Below are 27,043 nucleotides of genomic sequence, written 5' to 3' on the forward strand. Positions count from 1 at the left end.
GAGATGTGATTGCACCCCTGCACTGCAGCCTCGGCAACAGAGTGAGGCCCCATGTCTTGAAAAAAAAAGAGAAAAGAAATGCATGAATCAGTATAATTATGCTAATGTGAATTTTGTTTATTATTTTGTAGTCAGAATCTGGCGAAGTGAATAGAAGCACAGAACTGAAGAAACTTCAGATTTTTGGGGCTGGGCCCAAGGTTGTGGGCCTGGCAATAGGAGCAAAAGATAAAGAAGGTAAAAATCTTCCTGTGAACACATTTGAGAGAAAAGGAAAAAAAAAAAGAAGGTAAAATCTGTTATTGGTCATGAAAAGAAATAAGGTGCAACAATATGGTTATAAAAAGATTTGAATGATACTTGAATTGTAGTCTGTGTTAGGAATTTTTTAAGGAATTGTAAAATTGTAACATGGTTCCTAGGTTTCTGTGTTAGATATTTTAAATTTAATGTGTGAAAAGCAACATTATGTTGAATTTTTATGATTTTGGAAGAGAGAATTTTCCTTCTCCATAGCTACTATATGACACAGAAATTTATTGCAGTTTTTTTTTTTTTTTTGAGACAGTCTCACTCTGTCATCCTGGCTAGAGTGTAGTGACGTCAGCCTAGCTCACAGCAACCTTAAACTCCTGGGCTCAGGCGATTCTTCTGCCTCAGCCTCCCGAGTAGCTGGGACTGCAGGCATGCGCCACCATGCTTGGCTCATTTTTTCTATATATTTTTATTTGGCCAATTAATTTCTTTCTATTTTTAGTGGAGACAGGGTCTCGCTCTTGCTCAGGCTGGTTTTGATTTCCTAATCTTGAGCAATCCTCCCCCTCAGCCTCCCAGAGTGCTTGGATTGCAGTCTATAATTTTGAGTTTTTAAAAATTGCCCTTGATATATTATGATACTTCATTTAAATTGTGTTTTTTTCAGAAAGCCTGGTACTCTCAGCTTTCTATGTTTAAAACTTTTTTGTGAGTAGAATTGCTAATGCAAAGATCAAGTTCTACTATTTTCCCTATGTAATATGTCAATTTTAACAAAGATTAAATTGGATATGTTTTGATTATATAAGAACTTAATCAAATGCTACAGTTACAAATCATGTTAATTATTACCATGCTCTGTGATATGGGTAGTTAAATCATATAGTTCAGATAGTGGACTGAACTGTAGAGGATCAGATAATACTGTTCCATCTCTCTCAAAACATTCCATGTCATAGGACTTATGACAATGATTATTATTACCCTTTAAAGAATTAGTATTTCACTTTTGTTGTTACTGTATTGGTTGTCAATGATCTTAAGAATTAGTCCATGACTGATTTGAGAGTCTCTGCAAGTAATACATACATGTAATACATAGTAAGTACTGCATACAAGTATAGCATTGCTGGTTAAGGTCCCTCAAGCTTGATTGCTGAGATTAGAATCCCAAATCTGCCACTGACTGGCTGTGTGATTTTGAGCAAGTTATTAACTCCTTTATACCTCAGGTTCTTTATCTTTAACGAGAGATAATAGTGTATCTACCTGCTAGTGTTGTCAGGTTTTAACTAATTTAAATAATCTTAAATAGTATCTGGTCCATAGTAGGCTTTCAACATTACTTTTTACTATTATTATGTAACTTTCTATTTCAAGATGAGATCACCAGAAGACGAAAAGTTACCAACAGGTCAGACACATTTAACATGCAAATGAGACAGCGGAAAGGATCTCTCTCTGTAAACTTTGTAAGTGTTTTGGGATGTGTCAAGAGGGAAAGGATTTATTTTTATTTTAGTTTTGTACTTTTTATCTTGGCGTATCTTGGTATGTGGTTTAGTTAGCTCATTTGGTTAGAAGACTTGATGATAAATCTATAAAGTTGCAGCTTGGGTGCATGTAGTATTAACCTTGCTTTGTCCCTTATATGTAGACTGTTTCCCTTAAGTCATACACCTTATGGATAACTGAGAGAATTCATATGAATCTGTGTAAATTGTTGAGTTGTATTACAGTGTTCAGTATTTATTCTCTATCAAGGAATTTTGTTTGTTTGTTTGTTTGTTTTAGGTGGTTTTGTTTTTCTGAGGTAGAGTCTCACTATGTTGCCTTGGGTAGAGTGCAGTGGCATCATCGTAGCTCATTGCAGCCTCAAAATTCTGGGCTCAAGTGATCCTTCTGCCTCAGCCCCTCAAGTAGCTGGGCCTACGGGTGCGTGCCACTACACCTGGCTAATTTTTCTATTTTATAGCAGAGATGGGGTCTCGCTTTTGCTCAGGCAAGTCTCAAACTCCTGAGCTCAAGCAATCCTCCTACCTTGGCCTCTGCAGAGTGCTAGGATTACAGGCACAAGCCACCTTGCCTGGCCAGGAGTATATAGAAGGAACAGCATGGTATTTTTATTTTTTGAACTATAAGTTGATTTTCAAATAGATGGGTAGTCTTTCTTTATTCTAACAACTTGATATGCTTTTATTAACTGTAGAAGCTCTGGAAGGAAATTTACAGAAAGCTGTTTAAATGCAATTATTTGACATAGATATTTAGGATTTAAGTTATGTTTACTTTATTGACATTATTTTGTTTTAATTGAGTTTCGGGTAGAAATTTTATAGAAATAAACTTTTTATTTTTTTTAACAGGTTGATCTGTATGTTTGTATGTTTTGTGGCCGGGGAAACAATGAAGATAAATTGCTTTTGTGTGATGGATGTGATGACAGCTATCATACTTTTTGTCTAATTCCTCCACTACCTGATGTGCCCAAAGGAGACTGGAGGTGTCCTAAATGTGTTGCTGAGGTACAAGCCTAATATTTCTGGATCCTCTTTTAATTGAAAACAATAATGCATGCATAGACATACATGTAAACACGTTCCCAAAAGCTTTTTCCACTCAATTCTTCAGTGTTTAAAATTTCCAGGATTTTAAAATAATGCTATGTTGAATAGAAATGTAATAATTGTATTGTTGTAGCTTGCCTTTCAAAGGTTCTTTTTCTGACTGTTGGTTAGATAATTCTATTTATTGCTGCAGATGAATGAGACTTGTGCTCAGAATATTCATATTGCTGGACAATAATAAAAATGAAGAAAAGCTATGGGTGGTTTTTTCTTCTTTAATTTTTTTAAAGAAAGTACAACCAGACTTGGAGCTGTAGAACTTGGGATTTATGCATCCAGGTTTCATGCTAGTAAATAAATTGATGATGTCTTTTAGCTTGTCCAAATTTGACATGATTGTACTAAATTTTTTTAATTGAAAGATTATAATGATGTCATTTTCATGAAATGCATTGTCTGTTTACTTATTTTAACAAAATGTTATGATAGAGTTGGCTGGGTGTATCTAGATGCATTCAGTGGTCTTTGGATTATTATTTATTTCTTGTTCACAAGGTTAAAAGATTCAAAAGGCAGTTCTTCTCTAAGTATATATTTGTGTTAAGACAGTGGTTGTGGTGATTGATAGTGTGAACAAACCATTCTCTTAGGTAACCTAGCAATCCAGTGGATATCCCTTTATCTACCTTTCCTTTTCTCACTAACATTTATTTTCTCTATGGCCAAATCCACTGGTATGCTAAAAATGATAGGCATTGACTGGTCTGAGTGCAGTGGTGTTTAGTGTTTACAACTGATCTCAAGCAGTTAGAGATTCCTTTGTTCCTTCTCCACTCTCACTGCTTCACTTGACTAGCCTTAAAAAAAAAAAAAAACACATCCCTGGGCTTGATTCCAGGTCAGTAGTCCTGTAGGTGCTTGTCATAGTGCCAGAGCTTAATGCCAACTCCAGAGTTGAAAACTGTCTCATTACCACCTTCCTAGGGAAAGCTGTGAAAATGCACTTGAGGTTCTAGAACATAATTTCCTGATACTGTATTGCAAGTAGCTAATACTTGTTTTGTTCTCTAGGGTTGATTGGGTTTGCTTTACCTAGGGAGATGATCGAAGAAGGTAGTACCGAAGAGCTTTAAAGCTTTCTTCAGTTCAGTTTCAGTGAGTTAATCTTAGATATTTTATATCTTTCCAGGAATGTAACAAACCTCGAGAAGCCTTTGGCTTTGAACAAGCTGTACGAGAGTATACACTTCAGAGCTTTGGAGAGATGGCAGATAATTTTAAGTCTGATTATTTCAATATGCCAGTCCATGTGAGTAGTTATCTTTTTAGATCAGTTTGGAGAGGTACAAAGATTTATCTGAGCCCAGAGCTTTTGATTTCCTTTTTTACTTTTATTGTTTTGTAGAAAACAGTGTGAAAAAGATGATAGAACACTAAATCTTAAAATTAGGGGCCTGACATCTATTTCTTTTTGTTTTACTCTTCATTGTGGCAGTTTGCACTCTCTTCTGTTGTAAAATCTGTTTTGATGCTTGAATTATTTTTTTAATCCTATGTGAGTAATTCTTTACAGAAAAGCATGAAGTATTTGGCAGGTGCTGCATTTGTTTAGTTGTTTGTAATAATAGGGTTTTCTTTTTTTCTGAATGGGATCTTGAGCTTTTTTAGTCTCTGTCAAAAATATTTGCCAAAATTGGCCAAAAATTCAGCCTTGATATTTACATTTCCTTGTTAATCCTTGATATGCTCATTCATATTTGTTTTTCCTAGTTGGGAAGCAGTTTTTTTCAGAAAAAGGCAGTATAAGTTCATTATGTTTTTCTGAACATCCAGGTTGTCTTTAGCTTTTCTCCAGCCCAGTGGAAAAAGCTAGGACGCCAGTCTTTTCTGCCTCAGGAAATGAGAAGATTTAAATTAAATTTCATAATGGGTTTGTGTTTAGTTGACCTGTGTTTTACGTTATAGTGTGTTATGGTTATAGTGGATTAATAATCTATTATTTTTGTTTTCCCTGTGTAGATGGTTCCCACAGAACTGGTAGAAAAGGAATTCTGGCGGCTGGTGAGCAGCATTGAAGAAGATGTTATTGTGGAGTATGGAGCGGACATCTCCTCAAAAGACTTTGGAAGTGGATTTCCTGTTAAGGATGGTCAGAGAAAGATGCTGCCAGAAGAAGAGGTGCAGATAGTATTAGCCAAACTTTTACTTACCCCAAGCTGACTTAGCCTTTGCATAGAAAACTACCTTTCTCTATCTTAAGGGACCACATTAACTTAAAATATTAAATATGTAGGATTTGGACAATATAAATTATCTTCCGTTTTAAAAACAATTCAGAAATACCTTTAAAAATTACTTAACTCTGGCCGGGCGTGGTGGCTCACGCCTGTAATCCTAGCACTCTGGGAGGCCGAGGCAGGAGGATTGCTCAAGGTCAGGAGCTCGAAACCAGCCTGAGCAAGAGTGAGACCCCATCTCTACTAAAAATAGAAAGGAACTGGCCAACTAAAAATATATAGAAAAAATTAGCCAGGCATGGTGGTGCGTGCCTGTAGTCCCAGCTACTTGTGAGGCTGAAGCAGTAGGATCACTTGAGCCCAAGAGTTTGAGATTGCTGTGAGCTAGGTTGATGCCACGGTACTCTAGCCCAGGCAACAGAGTGAGACTCTGACTCAAAAAAAAAAAAAAATTAACTCTGCATTTTAAAGGTAATTGAATTAATTTTAAACTTTAACTTCATTTTAAAACTTTGGCTAATTCTTTCTATTTTAAAATCTAGAAAGTGATTTAGGTTTTTTAAAAGATTACATTTTATTGATGGGTCCAGAAATAAGTTTCCTTGAGTACCTAGGCAGGTAGGTTTTCAAGTATGCATTTAAACTGTAACATATACATGAAGTCCTGTCACATAGGCACATAGGAGATGACCTCTATGTGTAAAGCTGAATTGAGGTGATCATTCATTTCTTTTCTTGTTACTTTGGTTCTTCATGCTTTTTATTTCTCTTGACACTTTTTCTTTCCCTCTATAATTGGCAACAATTTAAGAGTTGTATCTCTTATTAAAAGTGTTACACATGGAAAAAAAGGTATGTAGTATAGAAGAATATTAATTAAAAGTATAGCTATTCTAGCTCTCTTTATAGTTGTCATTTACATGGTGTATCTTCTTCCATTCTTTTCTTTTAAAGCTGTTTGTATTTTAGAACCTAAAGTGTGTCTTTTGTAGATAGCATATAATTGGATCTTGGCTTTTTAGCTAGTCTGACGGTTGCCTTTTGGTTGGAGTGTTCAGTTCATTTACATTTAATGTAATTATTGGTATAATTGATTTATGTTTGCCATTTTGCTGTTTTCTATGTCTCATGGCTTTTTCCCCCTTCATTTGGTTTTTTATGGCTTTCTTTTAGTGTTAAAAATTTTTAGTTAAAACTTTAATTTCTCTTTTTTGGCTGTATTTTTTGAGATACTTAGTATTTGTTTTATTTTTCTTCTGGCCTTATTGATTTTTTTTTTTTTTCTCTTGTGATGGTAGGATTAAGAAAGGTTCACAGGTTAGGGTAATATTGATTAAAGAATAGACTTAAGGTTTTACCAAGGGAGAGAGAGAATGTTACAATGGGATGGAGAACATAGATTTTATTGGGATAGTTTTTACAGGAACAGTTAAGTGTTGGAATGTATACAGACATGTTCAGTATCAATGAACTTTAAACCTGGTTTGTGTAGGTATCTATGAAGAAATGCATCAACCCGAGTTTCTTCACATCCTCCCATTGGCAGAAGGAAGGCAATGATCTCATTATCAAAGAGAGACTTCATTTTAGAGCTCTTTCATTTTTCTGAATTTTGTTTCTGTTCTGAATTTTTAAATTGTTCTCGAGCAGATATTTATATTTTCTAACCTTATTTATTCATTTTTCTAATCGTCTTTTAGAAATAAGGTCACAGAGGTTTAAAATATTATTTAGTGACTCTAAGTAATATTATGAATGTAAATATTAATCCTGCTCTGTATTTGAATTTTGTGTGGATTCTAAAAAAAAAATATATTTATTTTTTTCTGCTTTTACCCCATTCACCTTTATGTAACAATGTGAAGAAATACAGGATATGACTGTATCTGTTAAACATGAAAATAGGAGTGGCTTTTTTTGTCCTTGACAGTAATTATTGGATGGAGGGTCTATTCAAGTTTTATTCCTGACCATCTATTTGGTTTTCTGTTGTCAAGTAACATATTACTTCTAACCTTAGGGTCTTAAATAATAAACATTCATTATTTCATAGTTTCTGTGGGTCAGGAATTTGTGAGTGGTTTAATGATAGTTCTAGCTTAAAGTCTCTCGTGAGGTTGCTGTCAAGATACCATGTTTGAAAGCCGGGTGTAGTAGTTTGTGCCTATAATCAATCCCAGCTATTTGGGAGGCTGAGGTGGGAGGATTGTTTGAGGCCAAGAGTTTATGACTAGCCTGAGCAATATAGCGAGACTCTGTTTCTAAAGAACTATGAAAAAAATTAGCCAGTTGTGGTGGCTCATGCCTGTTTGTCCTAGTTACTTGAGAGGCTAAGGAGGGAGGATTGCTTGAGCCAGAGGAGGTCAAAGTTACAGTGAGCTATGATCATGCCCCACTGCACTCTATCTTGAGTGACAGAGCATGACACTACCTCTTTAGAAAAAAGAAAAATAATGTTTGGGCTGAAGTTCCCAAGGCTTTCAAGGCTTGACTGGGGCTAGTGGATCTGCTTTCAAAATGGCTCATTCATATGGATGTTGGTTGGAGGGCTCAGATTCTAGCCATGTGGGCCTCTCCATTGGTCTGCTTGAGACCCAGATAGAGTCACAATATCTTATAATCTAACTTCAAAAATCAGATTTCTTTTCTTTTTTTTTTTAATTGGGCCTTCTGGTAAGGACCTGCTAGACAAATTCTAAAAGAGCTGTTACACTTTTTTTTTTTTTTTTTTTTTTTACTTAGCTTTGCCTAAGCAAGACTTCAAAAAATTTGGTTACCAACTCATAACTGTCTCTCTCCACGGAAATCTTTAGTAAAAGGCGAAAGATTTATTTGTTTTGAAGAGAAACCATAGTATGAAAAAATCAGATTTCTTAATATCTGCAATGTATTACTGGTTACATAGGTGAGCCCTGTTCAGTATGGGAGGGGACTAGACAAGGTCCTGAATTTCAGAAGGTGATGATCAGGTGATGGGTGGGGTAGGGGCACATCAGAGGCTGCCTGTCTTTATTATTTTTCCTATAACAGAGAGAGGGTCAAAAAGCTGGCCTACTGTGGCTTTTATTCTTCTTCCAACTGTGATTCTTTGAGTTAAGTAATTAGTTTTGGATTAATTGGTTAGAAATATTTTGCTAAATGTCTTAAGTTAAAAACTTTTCTCTTTGTAATTTTAAATTGTAACATTGATTTCTGAGCTTTAACAATGTCAACTGTAATATTAAGAGATGGGTGATAAAGCCTTTTTTTCTAGACTGGGTCACAGATTTGCTATTTATTTTCTAAGCAGTAATGTTTTACTTAGGATTCTGTTTTGGTCGTAAGATGGTATTAGAGAACCTATTTATTACAAAAGGATTTGGGGTACTAATTAGACAATGAACCTAAAACTTTCAGACTTCTTATTTTTTTATTTATTTATTTTTTTGAGACAGAGTCTCACTTTGTTGCCCCAGGCTAGAGTGAGTGCCGTGGGGTCAGCCTGGCTCACAGCAACCTCAATCTCCTGGGCTCAGCGATCCTACTGCCTCAGCCTCCCGAGTAGCTGGGACTACAGGCATGTGCCACCATGCCCGGCTAATTTTTTTTTTTTGTATATATATTTTTAGTTGGTCAATTAATTTCTTTCTATTTTTGGTAGAGACGGGGTCTCGCTCAGGCTGGTTTCGAACTCCTGACCTTGAGCAATCCGCCCGCCTCGGCCTCCCAAAGTGCTAGGATTACAGGCGTGAGCCACCGCGCCCGGCCTTAGACTTCTTATTTTTTATATAAATTTGTTACTCTGTTCTAAAAATTACTGTATTAAAATAGCAGATAACTACCAACTTTTCACCAGGAATTGTACATTTGTGTTGAGTTTCTGTAGTATGAATTAGCCTCTTGATATCTGATAGCATGCCTCTCTGGTATCATAGTTAAATGGAAACATACTTCCAAAGTTGTGTCTTGTGAATATAGTGTGCTATACATACAGGGTTTCTGGGAAATGAAGATAGATATAGAAGTTGAGACATTTTTTTTTTCTCATCCTCCTTATTCCATCTTAAGCATTGACTAAATCCTGTTAGTTCATTTTTCATTGCTTTCTGTTTTCTGTAGGATTGGCTCTTTTCCATTCCCACTACTACCATACTTGTCTAGGTCCTTATCATGTGTTGGGATGATCATTGTGATCCTACATAATGACTCTTTGTATTGGGAGTCCCCAAGGTTCAAGACCATCCCCAGGTTCAGTGATTTGCTAGGCGGTCTGATGGCTATGATTTATTACAGTGAAAGGATACAGCAGGATCAGTACAGGAAAAAATTGGATGGGCAAAGTCCATAGGAAACCAGGCACAGGCTTCTAAGAGTCTTCTCCCAGGGAGGGTCTCACAGGATGTACTTAATTACTCCAGTATCAGATTATGGTCGCATGTGTGAAATGTTGCCTGCCAGGGAAGCTCCGTGCCCAAGGTTTTTATTGGCAGCTGGTGACAGGAGCACCCTTTGTCAAACATGTACCAAAATTAAGACTTGCATGAGGAAAGCAGGTGTTTAGCATAAACCACATTGTACAGTCTGGGCACTATGAGGCACTTCTTACCTGTTAGGAAAAGCTTCAAATCGTTTTTTTGCATACTGCTTCTCTCTGTAGTCTCTCTCATATATTGCTGTCACTTAACATTTATGGAATGATGGGTTAGTGGGAGTTTATTTTGCAATTCTGTCTACTTTTGTTTATGTTTGAAAATTTCTATAATCAGAAGTTTAAAAATATTTAAGGATTCTGTTCATTATACTGTTTAATTTTTCAGAGTCTTTTATTTCCTTTTTTTTTTTTTTTTTTTTTTTTTTTGAGACAGAGTCTCACTTTGTTGCCTAGGCTAGAGTGAGTGCCGTGGTGTCAGCCTAGCTCACAGCAACCTCAGACTCCTGGGCTCAAGCGATCCTTCTGTCTCAGCCTCCCAAGTAGCTGGGACTACAGGCATGCACCACCATGCCCGGCTAATTTTTTCTATATATATTAGTTGGCCAATTAGTTTCTTTCTATTTATAGTAGAGACGGGGTCTCGCTCTTGCTCAGGCTGGTTTTGAACTCCCGACCTCGAGCAATCCGCCCGCCTCGGCCTCCCAGAGAGCTAGGATTACAGGCGTGAGCCACCGCGCCCGGCCTTATTTCCTTTTTGACTATAGGATAAAATCTAAGCTTCTTAGTCTAAAACTTAAGATTATAGATCCAAACTTCTTATCTAGTCTTATTTCCCATATTTCTGAGTGTGACTCTTCTACTCTTCCAGACTAGTATATTGTCTCTCTGTAATTTGCCTTTTACATTCCTGTAGCTCTCCCTCCTAGAATGTGTATTCAAATCTTACCTATTCCTCCAAGCTCAACACAGGTTTTTCCTTTTCCATGAAGTTTCCTAATAATTCAGACCCATGATGATTACTGTTTTAAATTTATTCTTTTTTTTTAATTTGGAGTTTAATATATATTGCCTTGTGTTGTAACTTGCTTTGTGTGTAAACCTTGTCTCTTCAACTAGATCCATTATTTTTTTCAGCCAACCAGCTAACCAACCAGCCAGCAAACATATTGAGTGATACCTGTTTTTTGTTTTTATAATTTTATTTCATGTATCTGACATTCAGCAGTTCTCATCCACATTGACTGTAGATTTTTTAAAGTGGTAACAGGTACATATGTAACTAAAGTATAGAGCTTGTTTGGTGAATCTTCATCCTCATTATGTTTTCTGGACAAGTGCACACAGATATGGTATGGGACATTCCTTATTCCTTTGGCACAGACGGCTTTGTTGAGCCTGGTGTCATTGCGCACTTCTGGAGTTCCCATTTCCTTCATGGCAAATTTCCGGATCTCTTTGAGTACCCGAGGGACATGCTTCTTGAAGCCCACACCATGGATGCACTTGTGAATGTTGATGGTGTATTCTCAGGTCACCACCTCATTGATGGCAGAACAGCCCTTCTTCTTTTTGCCACCCTTCTCTGGGGGAGCCATTCTGCCAGGCCCAAGTTGGAAAGGAGGAGCGTGAGGGGTTGTGGGAGAAGGAAAGCAGCTGAGTAATATCTGTTTGTTTATTTATTTATTTATTTATTTATTTTTATTTCAGTATATTACATAGGTACAAATGTTTAGGTTACGTATATTGCCCTTGCCCCACCCAAGTCAGAGCTTCAAGTGTGTCCGTCCCTCAGATGGTGCGCACTGTACCCATTACATGTGTGTATACCCATTCCCTCCTTCCCCCTCCCATCTCCTCGGCACTTGATGAATGTTATTACTATATATATACTTAAGTGTTGATCAGTTAATACCAATTTGATGGTGAGTATGTGTGGTGCTTGTTTTTCCATTCTTGGGATACTTCACTTAGAATGGGCTCCAGTTCTATCCAGGATAATACAAGAGGCGCTAGATCACCATTGTTTTTTGTGGCTGAGGAGGACTCCATAGTGTACATATACCACATTTTATTAATCCACTCATGTATTGATGGGCACTTGGGATGTTTCCTCATTTTTGCAACTGTGAATTGTGCTGCTATAAACATTCAAATGCAGATGTCTTTTTTGTAGAATGTCTTTTTTTCCTTTGGGTAGATGCCCAGTAGAGGGATTACTGGATCAAATGGTAGTTGTACTTGTATCTCTCTTTTTTTTTTGAGACAGAGTCTCAGTTTGTTGCCAAGGCTAGAGTGATTGCCGTGGCATCAGCCTAGCTCACAGCAACCTCAAACTCCTCCCGAGTAGCTGGGACTACAGGCATGCGCCACCATGCCCAGCTCATTTTATTTATATATATATATATATATATATATATATATATATACACACACACATACATATATATATATATTTTTTTTTTAAGTTGGTCAATTAATTTCTTTCTATTTTTAGTAGAGATGGGGGTCTCGCTCAGACTGGTTTCGAACTCCTGACCTCGGGCAGTCCACCCGTGTCGGCCTCCCAGAGTGCTAGGATTATAGGCGTGATACTTGTATCTCTTTAAGGTATCTCTATATTGCTTTCCACAGAGGTTGAACTAGTTTGCAGTCCCATCAGCAACGTAGGAGTGTTCTATCTCTCTGCATCCACGCCAACATTTGTTTTGGGACTTTCTGGGAAAGGCCATTCTCACTGAGGATAAGTGATATCTCATTGTAGTTTTGATTTGCATTTCCCCGATGATTAGAGTTTTTGAGCAGTTTTTCTTATTTTTTTTTTTTTAATAATTTTTTTTGAGGCAGAGTTTCACTCTGTTGCCCTGGCTAGAGTGCCATGGCGTCAGCCTATGAGCAGTTTTTCATATGTTTGTTAGCCATTAGTGTATCTTCTTTTGAAAGGTTCTTGTCCTTTGCCCACTTTTTGATAGGGTTGTTTGATTTTTTTTCTTGTTGATTTTCTTTAAGTTCTATATAGATTCTAGTTATCAGCCCTTTATCAGATGTGTAACATGCGAATATTTTCTCCCATTCTGTAGGCTGTCTGTTTGCTCTCATGGTAGTTTCCTTGGCTGTGTAAAAGTTTTTTAATTTTTTTTTTTTTTTTTTTGCGACAGAGTCTCACTTTGTTGTCCAGGCTAGAGTGAGTGCCGTGGCGTCAGCCTAGCTCACAGCAACCTCAAACTCCTGGGCTTGAGTGATCCTTCTGCCTCAGCCTCCCGAGTAGCTGGGACTACAGGCATGCGCCACCATGCCCGGCTAATTTTTTACATATATATCAGTTGGCCAATTAATTTCTTTCTATTTATAGTAGAGACGGGGTCTCGCTCTTGCTCAGGCTGGTTTTGAACTCCTGACCTTGAGCAATCCGCCCGCCTCGGCCTCCCAAGAGCTAGGATTACAGGCGTGAGCCACAGCGCCCGGCCTAAGTTTTTTAATTTGATCAGGTCCCATTTATTTATTTTTGTTGTTGCTGTGATTGCTTTTGGTGTCTTCTTCGTAAATTCTTTGCCTAGGCCAATGTCTAGAAGAATTTTTCTAACATTTTCTTTTAGAATTCTTACAGTTTCACGCCTTAAGTATAAGTCTATTATCCACCGTGAGTTGATTTTTGTGAGAGGTGAAAGGTGCAGATCCTGTGTCAGTCTTCTATATGTGACTATCCAGTTTTCCCACCACCATTTATTGAATAAGGATTCTTTTCTCCAGTGTATGTATTTGTCTGCTTTGTCAAAGATTAGATGGCTATATGAGGATGGTTTTATATCTGGGTTCTCAGTTCTGTTCCATTGGTCTATTCTCTGTTCTTGTGCTAGTACCATGCTGTTTTAGTTACTATAGCCTTGTAGTATAGTTGGAGTCTGGTAAATTGATGCCTCCCAATTTGTTCCTTTTGCTTCAGATAACTTTTGCTATGCGGGGTCTTCTCTGGTTCCATATGAAGTACAGAATTATTTTTTCTGTATCTGTGAAAAATGATGATGGTATTTTAATAGGGATTGCATTGAATCTGTAGATCACTTCGGGTAGTATAGACATACTATCTATTTAAATCCTTTTATTTTCTTCTTTTAGCCTATGAATGTAGGCGTAGTATCTCTGTTATTTCTTATTGGAATTCCTAGTTAACCCTGTGCTGGACTTTCTTAGTCTATTCTTCATGAGTCTTAATTATACTTTTATATTTTCTCTATCTTCATGGTACATTGTGGATAATTTCTTCAAATCTCTCTTCTAATTCACAAATTCTCTCTTCAGTTTTGTAACTGGCTGTTTAACCCTCTTACTTTGAGGGTTTTTTTTAAAAAACCTTTTATTATAGAAAATTCTAAACATTTAAAAGTAATACAGTAATGAACTTCCCCCGCCTTAGTACCTGGCATCCAGGTTCAGTTACTAACTTTCTAATAGAAGATAGTTGGATTCTCATTTCTGCTTCTGCATTCAGTCTGTTGTGATATCACATAGTGTGTTTCTTCTGGAAAATTCACTACACTCTTGCAAGAATATTAGTGCAAAAGGCAAATAACATCTTAGAATTATGAAAATAGTTTCACATCATGGATCCTCTGGACCCCACTTTGAGAACTGCTCTCCATAAAGATTATAAGCACTTAAAATCACTATCTTGTATGGCTTCAGAGATGGGGTTTGAAACTTAGTTTTCAGTGTCTATATCCATTTAGAAACCTCTGTGATAACTCTAATAGCAACTTCCTTTTTCATTCTGGTTTTGCCTCCTTTCTGTTTCTGGAAACTGGAAAGTCCTTTTTCTTTTGAGTTGAGCTATGAAATTTTTTTGTTATTATAATTTATGCAATATTTCTAGATATGTTTGTAGGTAGGAGTGGTAGTAGTGACTTTCTGTTCATCAGTCTGCATTGTTGTCACAAATTCAGGATTATGTGTCTTATTCTGTTTTGTTTTCACAGTGTCTAGCACCATGCTGTAAATAAAGTAATAAACATTTTGGAAAATTATGCTACTGAGGATGGAGTAGAAATAACATAGTTATCTGTTAAAATGGGTCTCACTGTTTTACTGATAGGCTGGGGAGTAATAAGCAGCTTTGTTCATGTTCTCTAGAGTAAACCAGAGGTATCTGAAATAAAGGGAAATCTAAATAGACATTACACAGGAGATAGGATTAAATATTTAGTTATGTGAGTTACATGTATTGAAGAACTAAGAACACAGATTATATGGACTAGTTTATTGTAAATTTTATAAAATTTTTACCTTTCTTAGAAGATTCACTTGACATTTCTGTTGAGCACTTGTCATTTCTGATCTTTCATTTATAGTTTTTTTTCTTTTATAGGAATATGCACTTTCTGGTTGGAATTTGAATAACATGCCTGTCCTGGAGCAGTCCGTCCTTGCACATATTAATGTGGACATCTCTGGTATGAAGGTACCATGGCTCTATGTGGGAATGTGCTTCTCTTCTTTTTGTTGGCACATTGAAGATCACTGGAGTTATTCCATCAACTACTTGCACTGGTATGTGCAGTCTTCAATACAGCAAACATATTTAGTGACTTTTTAAAAGATGTAATAATATTAGGTGATATATTAGGGAGAACTGACTTTCTGAAAGCCTTTCCTACTCAAAAGTAGGATAATATATTGGGAAGAGAAGAGGGGAGGCTTTTTAGGACACCTTCTCTTTTAAAACAGGTACAAGTAACAGAGCCTATAGTTTTAGATCAAATGATGCTTGCTTAGTATACATGAAAATTATTTTGGTACAGTTATCTGCCCTTATCCCCAGAGAATAAATTCCAGGATCTCCAGTGGATACCTAAAATTGTAGATAATACTGAACCATGGCTGGGCATGGTGGCTCATGCTTGTAATCCTAGCATTCTTGGAGGCTGAGGAGGGAGGATCGCTTGAGGTCAGGAGTTCAAGACCAGCCTGAGCAAAGGCGAGACCCCGTCTCTACTAAAAATAGGAAAAATTAGCTGGGCATGGTGGTACATGCCTATAATGGCAACTACTCGTGAGGTTGAAGCAGGAGGATCCCTTGAGCCCAAGAGTTTGAGGTTACTGTGAGCTAGTCTGATGCCATGGTACTCTAGCCTGGAAAACAGAGTGAGACCCTATCTCAAAAAAAAAAGAACTCTCTCTCTCTCTCTCTCTAAATATATGTATACACACACATATATATACACATACATACATACATATACACACATATAAAATAATTTTTCCTGTACATATATACCTATGACAAAGTTTAATTTATGAATTAGGCACAGTAAAAGATTAACAATAATAACTATTAATAAAATAGACCAGGCCGGGCGCTGTGGCTCACGCCTGTAATCCTAGCTCTTGGGAGGCCGAGGCGGGCGGATTGCTCAAGGTCAGGAGTTCAAAACCAGCCTGAGCAAGAGCGAGACCCCGTCTCTACTATAAATAGAAAGAAATTAATTGGCCAACTGATATATATATGTAAAAAATTAGCCGGGCATGGTGGCGCATGCCTGTAGTCCCAGCTACTCGGGAGGCTGAGGCAGAAGGATCGCTCGAGCCCAGGAGTTTGAGGTTGCTGTGAGCTAGGCTGACGCCACGGCACTCACTCTAGCCTGGACAACAAAGTGAGACTCTGTCTCAAAAAAAAAAAAATAAAAAAAATAAAATAGACCAGTTATCACAATATACTATAATAAAAGTTATTTGAATGCATTCTCTCAGAATATCTTCCTGTACTGTACTCACCTGTTTTTAGACTACAGTTGACTGTGGGTAACTGAAATTGTCAATAGTGAAACATTGGATAAGGGGAGAACTACTTAATATTTTTTGATATGAAAGAATGTTTAAAGTTTATATAATTCAGATCTGGCTAACTTTCAGTATTTGAAATTTTCAATGATTTTAACTTTTTAATAACATTTTCTGTAAAAATGCCTAAAAGTTACATGTGTAGTCATTAAATTCTTTTGCTCAAATTTTTGTATCTCATCCACAGCTTTTATTTAACTAGTTCCTTACCCAGTATTGTGATATCTTAACTAGATAAGATTTTTCTCTGCAGTTAGAAGATACTACTCAGATCACAGTACGCAGTAGAAAACTCCAGTGGTTTTCTTGCTCTGCTTCATTGCCGTGCTGTGTGATGTGGTAGCTGCTGGTCACCTGTGGCTATTTAAATTCAAAGTAGTTAAGAGTAAGTAAAATTAAATATTTACTTCCTCAGTTGCACTAGACATATTTCAAGTGCTCTCTAGTCATGTGTGATTAGGAGTCACTGTATTGGCCAGCACAGATACAGAACTTTTTTTTTTTTTTTTTTTGAGACGGAGTCTTGGGCTAGGGTGCCATGGTGTCAGCCTAGCTCACAGCAACCTCAAACTCCTGGGCTCAAGGGATCCTCCTGCCTCAGCCTCCTGAGTAGCTGGGACTACAGGTGCACACCACCAGGCCCAGCTGATTTTTTCTATTTTTAGTTGCCCAGCTAATTTTTTTTCTATTTTTAAGTAGAGATGGGGGCCTCGCTTTTTGCTCAAGCTGGTCTTGAACTTCTGAGCTCAAGCAATCGTCCTGCCTTGGCCTTCCAGAGTGCTAGGATTACAGGCATGAGCCACCACACCCGGCCAATACAGAACATTTTTATTTATTTATTTATTTATTTATTTTTTGAGACAGAGTCTCACTTTGTTGTCCAGACTATAGTAAGAGCCGTGGCGTCAGTCTAGCTCACAGCAACCTCAAACTCCTGGGCTCAAGCAATCCTGCTGCTTCAGCCTCCCAAGCAGCTGGGACTACAGGCATGCGCCACCATGCCTGGCTAATTTTTTCTATATATATTAGTTGGCCAATTAATTTCTTTCTATTTTTAGTAGAGACGGGGTGTCGCTCTTGCTCAGGCTGGTTTCGAACTCCTGACCCCAAGCAGTCCACCCGTGTTGGCCTCCCAGAGTGCTAGGATTATAGGCGTGAGCCACTGCGCCCGGCCCCGAACATTTTTAATCATTGCAGTTAAGTTCTACTGGGGACAGAACTGCTCTATAGTCTTGTGAATTGCATGAGGATTAAGAAATATAGCTGCTTATAAGTAGCTTGACTAATTAAATCCATTTCCTTGGAGTACAACTTAGTTTTCTAAATGAATTCTAGTTTTCTAAAGACTAGTAGGTTAATGATGCCAAGCTTTTGATCCTTAAGGTTTATAGATAGAACTATATTTGAAGTTTTCTTTTTTGTTTTTTTTTTTTTGAGACAGAGTTTCACTTTGTTGCCGAGGCTAGAGTGAGTGCCGTGGGATCAGCCTAGCTCACAGCAACCTCAAACTCCTGAGCTAAAGCCATCCTACTGCCTTAGCCTCCCGAGTAGCTAGGACTACAGACATGCGCCACCATGCCCAGCTAATTTTTTTCTATATATATATTAGTTGGCCAATTAATTTCTTTCTATTTATAGTAGAGACGGGGTCTCTCGCTCTTGCTCAGGCTGGTTTCAAACTCCTGACCTCGAGCAGTCCTCCCGCCTCAGCCTCCCAGTATTTGAAGTTTTAATAATTTCTAGCCTTGGCATATTTCCTTGGATAGTAAAATTGAACTCAATGAAGTTATTTAGAGATATTCTAGAGAGTATTCACTGACTTCCATCATTGTGGGGATAATTGGAGTATCTGTTGTACCTGTGAATCAAAGTAGTGTGTCAGTGTCCTTAGGAACAGTGCTTACCTTTCATATAATGTCTTTCCTGTTTCAAGATACTATTACCAATCCACCTTAAAGAGTTCCTGTGTTCTGAGTTGCTTTTCTAATAGTAGTGATAAGTATGTATCTATCCATTCATATATTCTTGCCTTACCTCCTGTTGTGAGCAATATCACAGGTTTATGAGATGTTTGTCAGGATTCAGGACATACAGTCTGTGCCCATAGGATAAGACAAAGTTAATTATAATTTAGTAGGTTTGAATCAGAGACCCAGGCCTCATTGGTACTATGTGTTACCTAGTTAAACAATGATTTCTTTTGCTAGGGGGGAGCCAAAGACATGGTATGGTGTGCCATCTCATGCCGCAGAACAACTGGAGGAGGTGATGAGAGAGCTGGCCCCTGAGTTATTTGAATCCCAGCCTGATCTTCTACATCAGTTAGTCACCATCATGAACCCCAATGTGCTAATGGAGCATGGTGTGCCTGTGAGTCTTTTTGTGTCTCCTTCCAGTAATTTTAATTTAAAGTGATTTTAGTTTTTGATTAGATAGAATGATGACAAATGCTTTGTAACTGGAAGAGAAAGGTCTTGTTACTTTTATCTGATTAAGTAGTAGTGTTTTAAGGTATGAATCATACTGTATTCATAGCTATCTCTTCAGATAACCTGTTTTCAGTAAACATATCCTGGTTTAAATAAAAATCTCATATTTTTTATATTTATTTTTATTTAATTTTTAAAACAATTAAAATTAAAATAATTTTGTCTTTTTATTCTTTATATTTTTCTGCATCTTTATTCTTTTTTTTTTTTTAGCTTCCATTTGTTCCATTATCATATTCTTTATTATCCCTATTTAACCAAAGTATAGGTATTTTTGTTTTCTTTTTTTGAGACAGAGTCTCACTTTGTTGCCCTGGCTAGAGTGCTGTGGCATCAGCCTAGCTCACAGCAACCTCAAACTCCTGGGCTCAAGTGATCCTTCTGCCTCACCTCCTGAGTAGCTGGGACTACAGGCATGTACCATCATGCCAGGCTAATTTTTTCTATATATTTTTAGTTGGCCAATTAATTTCTTTCTATTTTTAGTATAGATGGGGTCTTGCTCTTGCTCAGTCTGGTTTCAAATTCCTGACCTTGAGCAATGCACCTGCCTCGGCCTCCCAGAGTGCTAGGATTACAGGTGTGAGCCACTGCGCCTGGCCCAGAGTATGGGTATTTTAAGTGGTAACTAATGCTTGTCCCTTATTTTTTCATGTAAAGATTTCACAGCTTTTATTTTTTTATTTTTTTATTTTTTGGTCATCAGAAATTAAATACCATGTTTCACAGCTTTTAATACATGAGATAATGAAGTAAAAATATACCACAAATACCTTTTCTACTTCTCAATTTAGTTTTTAAAATGATTCTCAAATTTAAGCTACTACATTTGATAAAGTATAAAGTTAATGTTTGCTGCATGTAATCAAATATTTATCATAACCTTAAAGAAAAAGTAGGTTAGCATTTGTGGTGTTACTTTGTCTTTAAAGAGTGAATTTATACTGAAGTCTGGGACTTTTGAATACAAACAAAGTATCATCATAAAACAAAGTGATTCAGGAAAACTGATTTTGGGGACATCTCATATGATGTGTGAGCTAATAAGTTTAGTTGGTTTCCAAAAAATTACCCAAAGGTAGTAGGAAGTTCTATTCTTTACCACTGTTTACAACCCAGGAATAAAAAAAATTCTCTTAACTGGAAACATGTTACCAAGTTAGTAAACTAATTGAGTAATATTTTCTCTTTGAGAATTTCTTTTGGCTGGTAATTCTTGTCATGAATGATAATTTATTATCAGTGACTATTTTAAAAAGGTAGGATTCTATTCTAGCTACTTCTTAAACCCTGGTATTATCTTCTGATATGTGTAAGTTAATATTTTATTGTTATTAAGTTTAGAAAATGTTTCTGAAACTATCTGATAAAATCTGTCTCCCCGTTTTTATTGTTTTTATTTTGTTTGTTTTTTTTTGTATCCCTGTTCCCAATTTGCATTTAGGTGTACAGGACCAATCAGTGTGCTGGAGAGTTTGTTGTGACGTTTCCTCGTGCCTATCATTCTGGATTTAACCAGGGCTACAACTTTGCTGAAGCTGTCAACTTTTGTACTGCTGACTGGGTCTGTTCCATAGCGAGTAGCTGTAGTATGTCTACCAACACTACTATAAAAATGCAGCTTACTTGCCATAATTACTTAGCTGGGCTGAGGGTAGGGTTTATGAATATTTCAGTGGATACTGCAGTGGCTGTTGTAGTCTAGAAAGTTAAGTGGAGTTTCCATTGCATTTTTTATTTGGAAGATTTTATAGTTCTTTACTTCTCATCCCATCCATTTATTATTTTCTTACTCTTTTTGAACTTTAAATGTCAGTTGATACTTTCTGAATCTTCCTTTTCTGAGGGAATAATGGTTCTTCTATTCTTTGCTTTCTCTGAGCATTTTTGGATCTTATAAAGATAATTGGGTTTATAGAGACAATTTCAAATATTCTGCCACATCTTCAAATATCTAGCTCTATGATTTTTTAAAAAAAATTATTATTTTTCTTCTATAAACAATTAGGTGACTTTATTCTTCCTGCTGCTTCATGTTTTTCTATATTCCTTTTTAAAAAAGTTTTTTTTTTTTTTTTTTTTGAGACAGAGTCTCACTTTTGTTGCCCCGGCTAGAGTGAGTGCCGTGGCGTCAGCCTAGCTCACAGCAACCTCAAACTCCTGGGCTCAAGCGATCCTCCTGCCTCAGCCTCCCAAGTAGCTGGGACTACAGGCATGCACCACCATGCCCGGCTAATTTTTTTTTTTTTTGTATATATATATTTTTAGTTGGTCAATTAATTTCTTTCTATTTTTAGTAGAGATGGGGTCTCGCTCAGGATGGTTTCGAACTCCCAACCTCGAGCAATCCGCCCGCCTCAGCCTCCCAGAGTGCTAGGATTACAGGCGTGAGCCACCGCGCCCGGCTTTAAAAAAGTTTTTAAAGAGTGTAATGTTGATTTTATCTCTGCGCTATATTTTTCTTTAAGTGATAATGCTGAGTGATTGCTATTTTGCTTCTGTGTAAGGTAGATATCAAAAAGTAATTAGTTATGGTTATGTTGGTTGGGAAAAGACTATACAGTATATTTATAATACACACTGACTATTTTTCTTTTGGTGATGCTGTTTTTGTTCCCTTTCAACATTTGTGGGGGGGAAATCCTTTATAATATTGGATCTTAAGTTTTACTGTGGGAATCTTAATTTATTAAATTCCGTGGTTAAACATACAAAGATTTTTGTTTCCTTGAATAGTAAATAAAATGATAGAATGAATAGTCTTACTTGATCCAGTAATTTTAAACTTCTTCCTCCTTTGGAAGCAGTGTACTTTAGTAAGAAGATTGAGCTTAGGGTTTTGTCTTGGGTTTAAACTCTGTTTTTAAAATTTCAAGTAACATTTATTGAGTTTATGATTTTCATGGTAATTGGCTAGGTGTAGGATAGGAAACAGGATGATTCAGATACATATTACAGATGGTTTCTACCTTTAGTGTAAGCACTAATATTGATGTGTGACCATTACAGCATTTTAAATTTCACTAGGCCTAAGTTTTTTACCTGGTATGTAAAGATGTTAATAAATAACACTTAACCATGAACAAGTTAGATAATATATGTGAAAGCCCTTGTCATTCTTTAGAAGAAGAATGTTATATAAATTCAAAGTTATAGCAGCTTTATCTCTAGAATAAAGTAATGGGACTAATTTTTATAAGCCATAGTAGATAATCAGTTTTATGTGACTTCCTTACATATTGTAATAATGCAAATCTCACAGTTTGATTTTTCTTCTACGTTCTTTCTATTGAGGCTATGTGAGAAATGTTTAAGGAATACATATTTAAGAATTAATATATGAAAGAGTTGTTTGTTAATAGATAGTTATTGCTAATAAATTCAATATATATGTTTCTGTGGGAAAATTTGTTTCTTTGAAGAATATGGAAACACTGTTTAATTCAGGTATAGCCTCATTTTCTCTGTGATTCCTCTAATTCCTTTCTGCCTTTCTCAAAATGTAGGTGAATTCTAAAAGGTTCTTAAAGGTCTATTTTAAAAGTTTTTCTCTTTTAGATTACACTTTTCATATCCAAACAAAACTCCTTTTAGTCACCCAAGTTTTTCTGCCTGATCACAGGAAACAAGTTCAAATTGAAGTGCGTGTGTGTATGTGTGTGTGTGTGAGTATGTATGTGTGTGTGTGTGTGTGTGTGTGTGTGTAATAATTTGGCTTACAGCTTGATAGTTATAGAAATATTCAGAATTTATCTTAAAGACAGTATCTGTTGCTTTATGAAAAATGATTATTTAGTCATTTACTTATTTCATTGTTAGAGAAAATAAAGTATGTAATTTCAGGATTTCACTTCTTTAAATTCTTTTTCTGCCAGGCTCATTGTTTTGAAAAGAATTTCCAGATGCTAAAATCTGAGTTGTCTTGTGGTTCTTGCGAGAGGCTTGCTTAAGTAATATTTTTTCCTTGTTTTTCTCTTCTTTCTTGTTTTTCTTCAGATAACACCTGCTCTTTTTGTTTTATGGAAATTTGAATGTCGAGTATTTCCACTTAAATCTTTATGGCCTGAATTTTTAAAATTTTTATTTATTTTTATAATTTTCTTTTTTCTGTAAGAGCAGCTTCACGTTGATGTAAGGCTGGGTGCGCTGTGACTTATGCCTGTAATCTCAGCACTTTGGGTGCCTGAGGTGGGAGGGTGGCTTGAGGCCAGGAGTTAGAAACCAGCCTGGGCAACATAGTGAGATAAAAAATAAAAAAATTTAGCTCCCTGCACTTTGGGAGGAGAGAGGATTGCTTTATTTAGGCCGGGAGTTCGAGACCAGCCTAAGCAACATAGTGAGATCCTGTCTCTTTTAAAAAAAAAGAATTAGCTAGGCATGGTGGTATGTGCCAGTAGTCCCAGTTACTCAGGATGCTGAGGCAGGAGGATCACCTCAGCCCAGAAGTTCAAGGCTACAAGTGAGCCGTGTTCATGCCACTGCTCTCCATCCTGGGTGACAGAGCAAGACCCTGTCTATATAAAAACAAAAAGAACCCCACTGATCTAAAGGAATTTGCTGCCTTACGTATGTGCTAGGGAACTCCTGCTTCTTGATATAATGAATAAAAAAATCAGCAGTTTAGGCCAGAAGCTTAGCCTCACAAATTGGAAATTTTCTGTGGGAAGAAATGTGAAATTCTGATTGGGTCATAAAGGGTTAATATTTACAGTTGCCTCTTACATTCAAATGGGATTTATTATTCTGTCTTCTTTATGATAAGAGGGAGGATCTGGAGGGTAGATAATGGTTCTATTATGAAATGTTACAAGCAAGTAATTTAATTTGGAAATCTCATGTTTTCAGTTGCCCATTGGACGTCAGTGTGTAAATCATTACCGACGGCTAAGGCGCCATTGTGTCTTTTCACATGAGGAACTCATTTTCAAGATGGCAGCAGATCCAGAATGCTTGGATGTGGGGCTGGCTGCCATGGTTTGCAAAGAATTGACTCTCATGACTGAAGAAGAAACACGATTAAGGGAGTCTGTGGTACAGATGGTGAGTTTGCTGAGCATATTTCCTATATTTGATGCTACATATGGGATATACTAAAAATTAAATATATAGAAAGAATCCATTTTCATCTTGGTCCATTTAGGAGTTGAACACAAAAATCTCTACTTTGGAGGTGGTTTTATACTTTCAAAATTGCCATTTTGGTTTCTTCAGATTGAAAAAGTTTTAGGAGTCTTAAAGTCATCTCTAGGTTTTTAAAACTGGAATCCTGTCAGGTAGAATTTCTTAGATATACTTTAAATCTACATATAGTATTATTTGTTTAAACAAGAAAATTTAAATCCTTTTTTCTCTGAGCTTTGTCTTGAATAAAAGTTACATTTTTGGTGATTACAGACTGTCAGTTTGAATTAACCTTTTTTTCTCCCTTTTAAGTAATTTAATGGACAGGAAAGATAGAATTACCAAGGGTTGGGATTTTGAATGCTTAGAGTAAACTAAACATCTATCATGTTGAACTGGGAAATACATGAGAAAATCTGTGTTTTTAGCCCTATCCTGGCCCATTCCCTTTATCTTCCCTACATAGCCTCGTGAGGTTTGCATCATGCTCCCTCCTGTTTTTGTACATGTCCCTTCCTCTCTCTGCCTGATATTCTGTCCCTATTTTTAAAACAGCTTTGTTGAGGTATAATTGACATAAAATAAACTACATGTGTTTAAAGTGTACAATTTAATAAGTTTTGACTATGTATATGCTTATGAGACCTTGGCTACAGTCAAGATAATATATCACCCCCAGAAGTTTCCTCATGCCCCGTTGTTATCCTTCCCTCTTGCCCTTTATCACCTTCTCTTCCTGTGCCTCCCCCCCCCCCAATTCCTAGGAAACCACTGATCTTTTATTTATTTATTTATTTTTATTTTTTGAGATAGAGCCTCACTCTGTTGCCCAGGCTAGAGTGTTGTGGCGTCAGCTTCGCTCACAGCAACCTCAAACTCCTGGGCTCAAGCAATCCTCCTGCCTCAGCCTCCTGAGTAGCTGGGACTACAGGCATGCGCCACCATGCCTGGGTAATTTTTTTCTATATGTTTTTAGTTTTCCAGCTAATTTTATTTCTATTTTTAGTAGAGACGGGGGTCTCACTCTTGCTCAGGCTGGTTTTGAAATCCTGCTCAAAACAATCCTCCGCCTCAGCCTCCCAGAGTGCTAGGATTCCAGGCTTGAGTCACTGTGCCCGACCTAATCTTTAAAATTATTTAGGGTAGAATTTTATTCATATTGCATCAGATAATTTATACCTTTTGTCTAGCTTCTTTCAGCACAATTACTTTGAGTTCCATTCATGTTGTTGCATGTATTAATAGTTTATTCCTTTTTATTGCTGAATAGTTTCTTGTTGTATGAATATACCACAATTTGTTTATTCATTCACTTGTGGAAGGACTTTGGTTTGTTTCCATTTTTTGGCTGTTGGGAATTAAACTGCTGTGGACATTTGTGTACAACTTTTTGTGTGGATCCATTTCTCTTGGGTAAATACTGGGAGTAGAATGATTGTATCATATACTACATGTATGTTTATTTTTTTCTAAAAAATTGCCAAACTGTATTTCAAGTAGTTGTACCATTTTACATTTCCACCAGCAGTATATACGAGAGTTCCAGCTGCCCTACATACTCACCAATGCTTGATATGGTTAGTCTTCCCAACTTTAGACATTTTAATAAGTTGGGAGTGGTATTTCATTGTGGTTAGTTTGCATTTTCCTAATGAGTAATGATGCCAAGCATCTTCTGGTATACTTGTTATCTGTATTTCTTTCGTTTAAAGTGTCTGTTCAAATCTTTTGCTCCATTTTTTAAAATTTGGTAGTCTTATCAAATTTTCAGAGTTCTTTATATATTCTTTTTTTTATTTTTTTATTTTTTTTTTATTTTTTGCCAAACAAGTCAGTTGTCTGAATTTATATATTCTTGATGCAAATTCTTAGAAAACATTTTTTAGGTTTTTGTTTTTTTGTGGGGAGTGTCATCCAGTGAGAACCGGAAAACCTGCTAGGCAAACTTTAAAAGAGCTTGGATACAAATTCTTTATCAGATACATGATTTGAAAGTATTTTCTCCCAATGTGTGTGGCTTGTCTTTTCGTTTTCTTAACAGTGTCTTTTTGAGGAACAGACATTTTTAATTTTTATCAAGTTCAATTTATCAGTTTTTCTTTTATGGTTTGTACTTTTTGGTCATATCTAAGAAATCTTTGCCTAACTCAAGGTCACAAAGATTTTCTCCTATGTTTTCTTAGATGTTTTCTAGTTTTAGGTCTTATATTTAGATATGTAACTTATTTCAAGTTAATTTTTACATATACAGTGAGGTATGGATCAAATTTTTATTTTCTTGCACATGTCACATTTTTAAGCTCACTTAGGAGGAAACTAGTTTGAGATACACGTCTTTAGGAGAATACAGGTTTAACTTAGTAGCCGAGAACAATTGATAGGTTGGAATGACACTTTATTGTTGACATGACCCAAATGGTAGAATGCAATAGAAGCCTGTTTCTCTCTGACTAAAATCATAGTTTTCTTGAAAATAACATTTTCAGGCAGGTAAGTTTGTATAATCACAAAATTAAGGAGTTTGTTTTATGTTTTTATGTGTATTTGTAAGTATTTCAAATGATGGACTTTATATATTGTTGGATTTGAAGTATCTTAAGAGAATGAGTATAGATTTAGGCTAAGGAAAAATATTATAGTTGTAATTTGGATCTGAGTAGTAAAACTGATCGAGTTTCACTACTCCTTATATAGGTGTAAATGGGGGGAAAAACCTATTACCCAAAATACAAAGCTATGCATGCTAGAAATTTTATTATTATTACAAAATATTTAGTGCTGGTTACTTTTAAGAATTTAGGTTAGCTTAAAAATAAGAAATTTGACTAAATGGTCAGATTTCTATTTCTAATTGTTTCTGTGATAGAAACAAGAAAACACAAGATGCAGGTCAATCTTTTTTTATTTTTTTATTTTACTTTTTGAAGATGTGAACATATGTCCTGATAGTTTATATTCCCACTTTATGCCTGTGTTCTTAAAAGTCTTGTTTTGATTACATGTTTACTTAAGATGGAATTCCTTTTCTCATTGCCTGGTCTTTTGAATTTTTGAAATTTAAATACATTAAGGGGTGGGGAACCTGTGGCCTTGGGGCCACATGTGGCCACCTGGATCCTTGAGTGTGTCCTT

At 36.3% G+C, this 27,043-nt stretch overlaps 1 protein-coding gene, 1 non-coding gene and 2 pseudogenes across 2 annotated transcripts in view; 1 reads left to right on the top strand and 3 right to left on the bottom strand.

Moving 5' to 3' along the window:
* KDM5A (lysine demethylase 5A) overlaps window positions 1–27,043 on the top strand; it is a 108,133-nt gene that overhangs the window by 31,816 nt on the left and 49,274 nt on the right. Inside the window, exons 6-14 of the mRNA XM_012748276.3 lie at window positions 132–237; window positions 1,636–1,727; window positions 2,622–2,780; window positions 4,012–4,131; window positions 4,842–5,000; window positions 14,830–15,011; window positions 18,509–18,671; window positions 20,235–20,354; window positions 23,636–23,830. Coding sequence (XP_012603730.1) covers window positions 132–237; window positions 1,636–1,727; window positions 2,622–2,780; window positions 4,012–4,131; window positions 4,842–5,000; window positions 14,830–15,011; window positions 18,509–18,671; window positions 20,235–20,354; window positions 23,636–23,830 — 1,296 coding nt within the window. The remainder of the gene's footprint in view (window positions 1–131; window positions 238–1,635; window positions 1,728–2,621; window positions 2,781–4,011; window positions 4,132–4,841; window positions 5,001–14,829; window positions 15,012–18,508; window positions 18,672–20,234; window positions 20,355–23,635; window positions 23,831–27,043) is intronic.
* Window positions 7,721–7,774, bottom strand: LOC142873583 (uncharacterized; annotated as a pseudogene).
* Window positions 7,800–7,916, bottom strand: LOC142873495 (U5 spliceosomal RNA). Its single transcript, XR_012921518.1, has one exon. It is a non-coding gene; the product is annotated as a U5 spliceosomal RNA (small nuclear RNA).
* LOC105862184 (large ribosomal subunit protein eL31-like) lies at window positions 10,661–11,065 on the bottom strand (annotated as a pseudogene).

The sequence above is a fragment of the Microcebus murinus genome, chromosome 10 (genome assembly GCF_040939455.1).
Source record: "Microcebus murinus isolate Inina chromosome 10, M.murinus_Inina_mat1.0, whole genome shotgun sequence".
In the NCBI taxonomy this organism is placed as follows: domain Eukaryota; kingdom Metazoa; phylum Chordata; class Mammalia; order Primates; family Cheirogaleidae; genus Microcebus; species Microcebus murinus.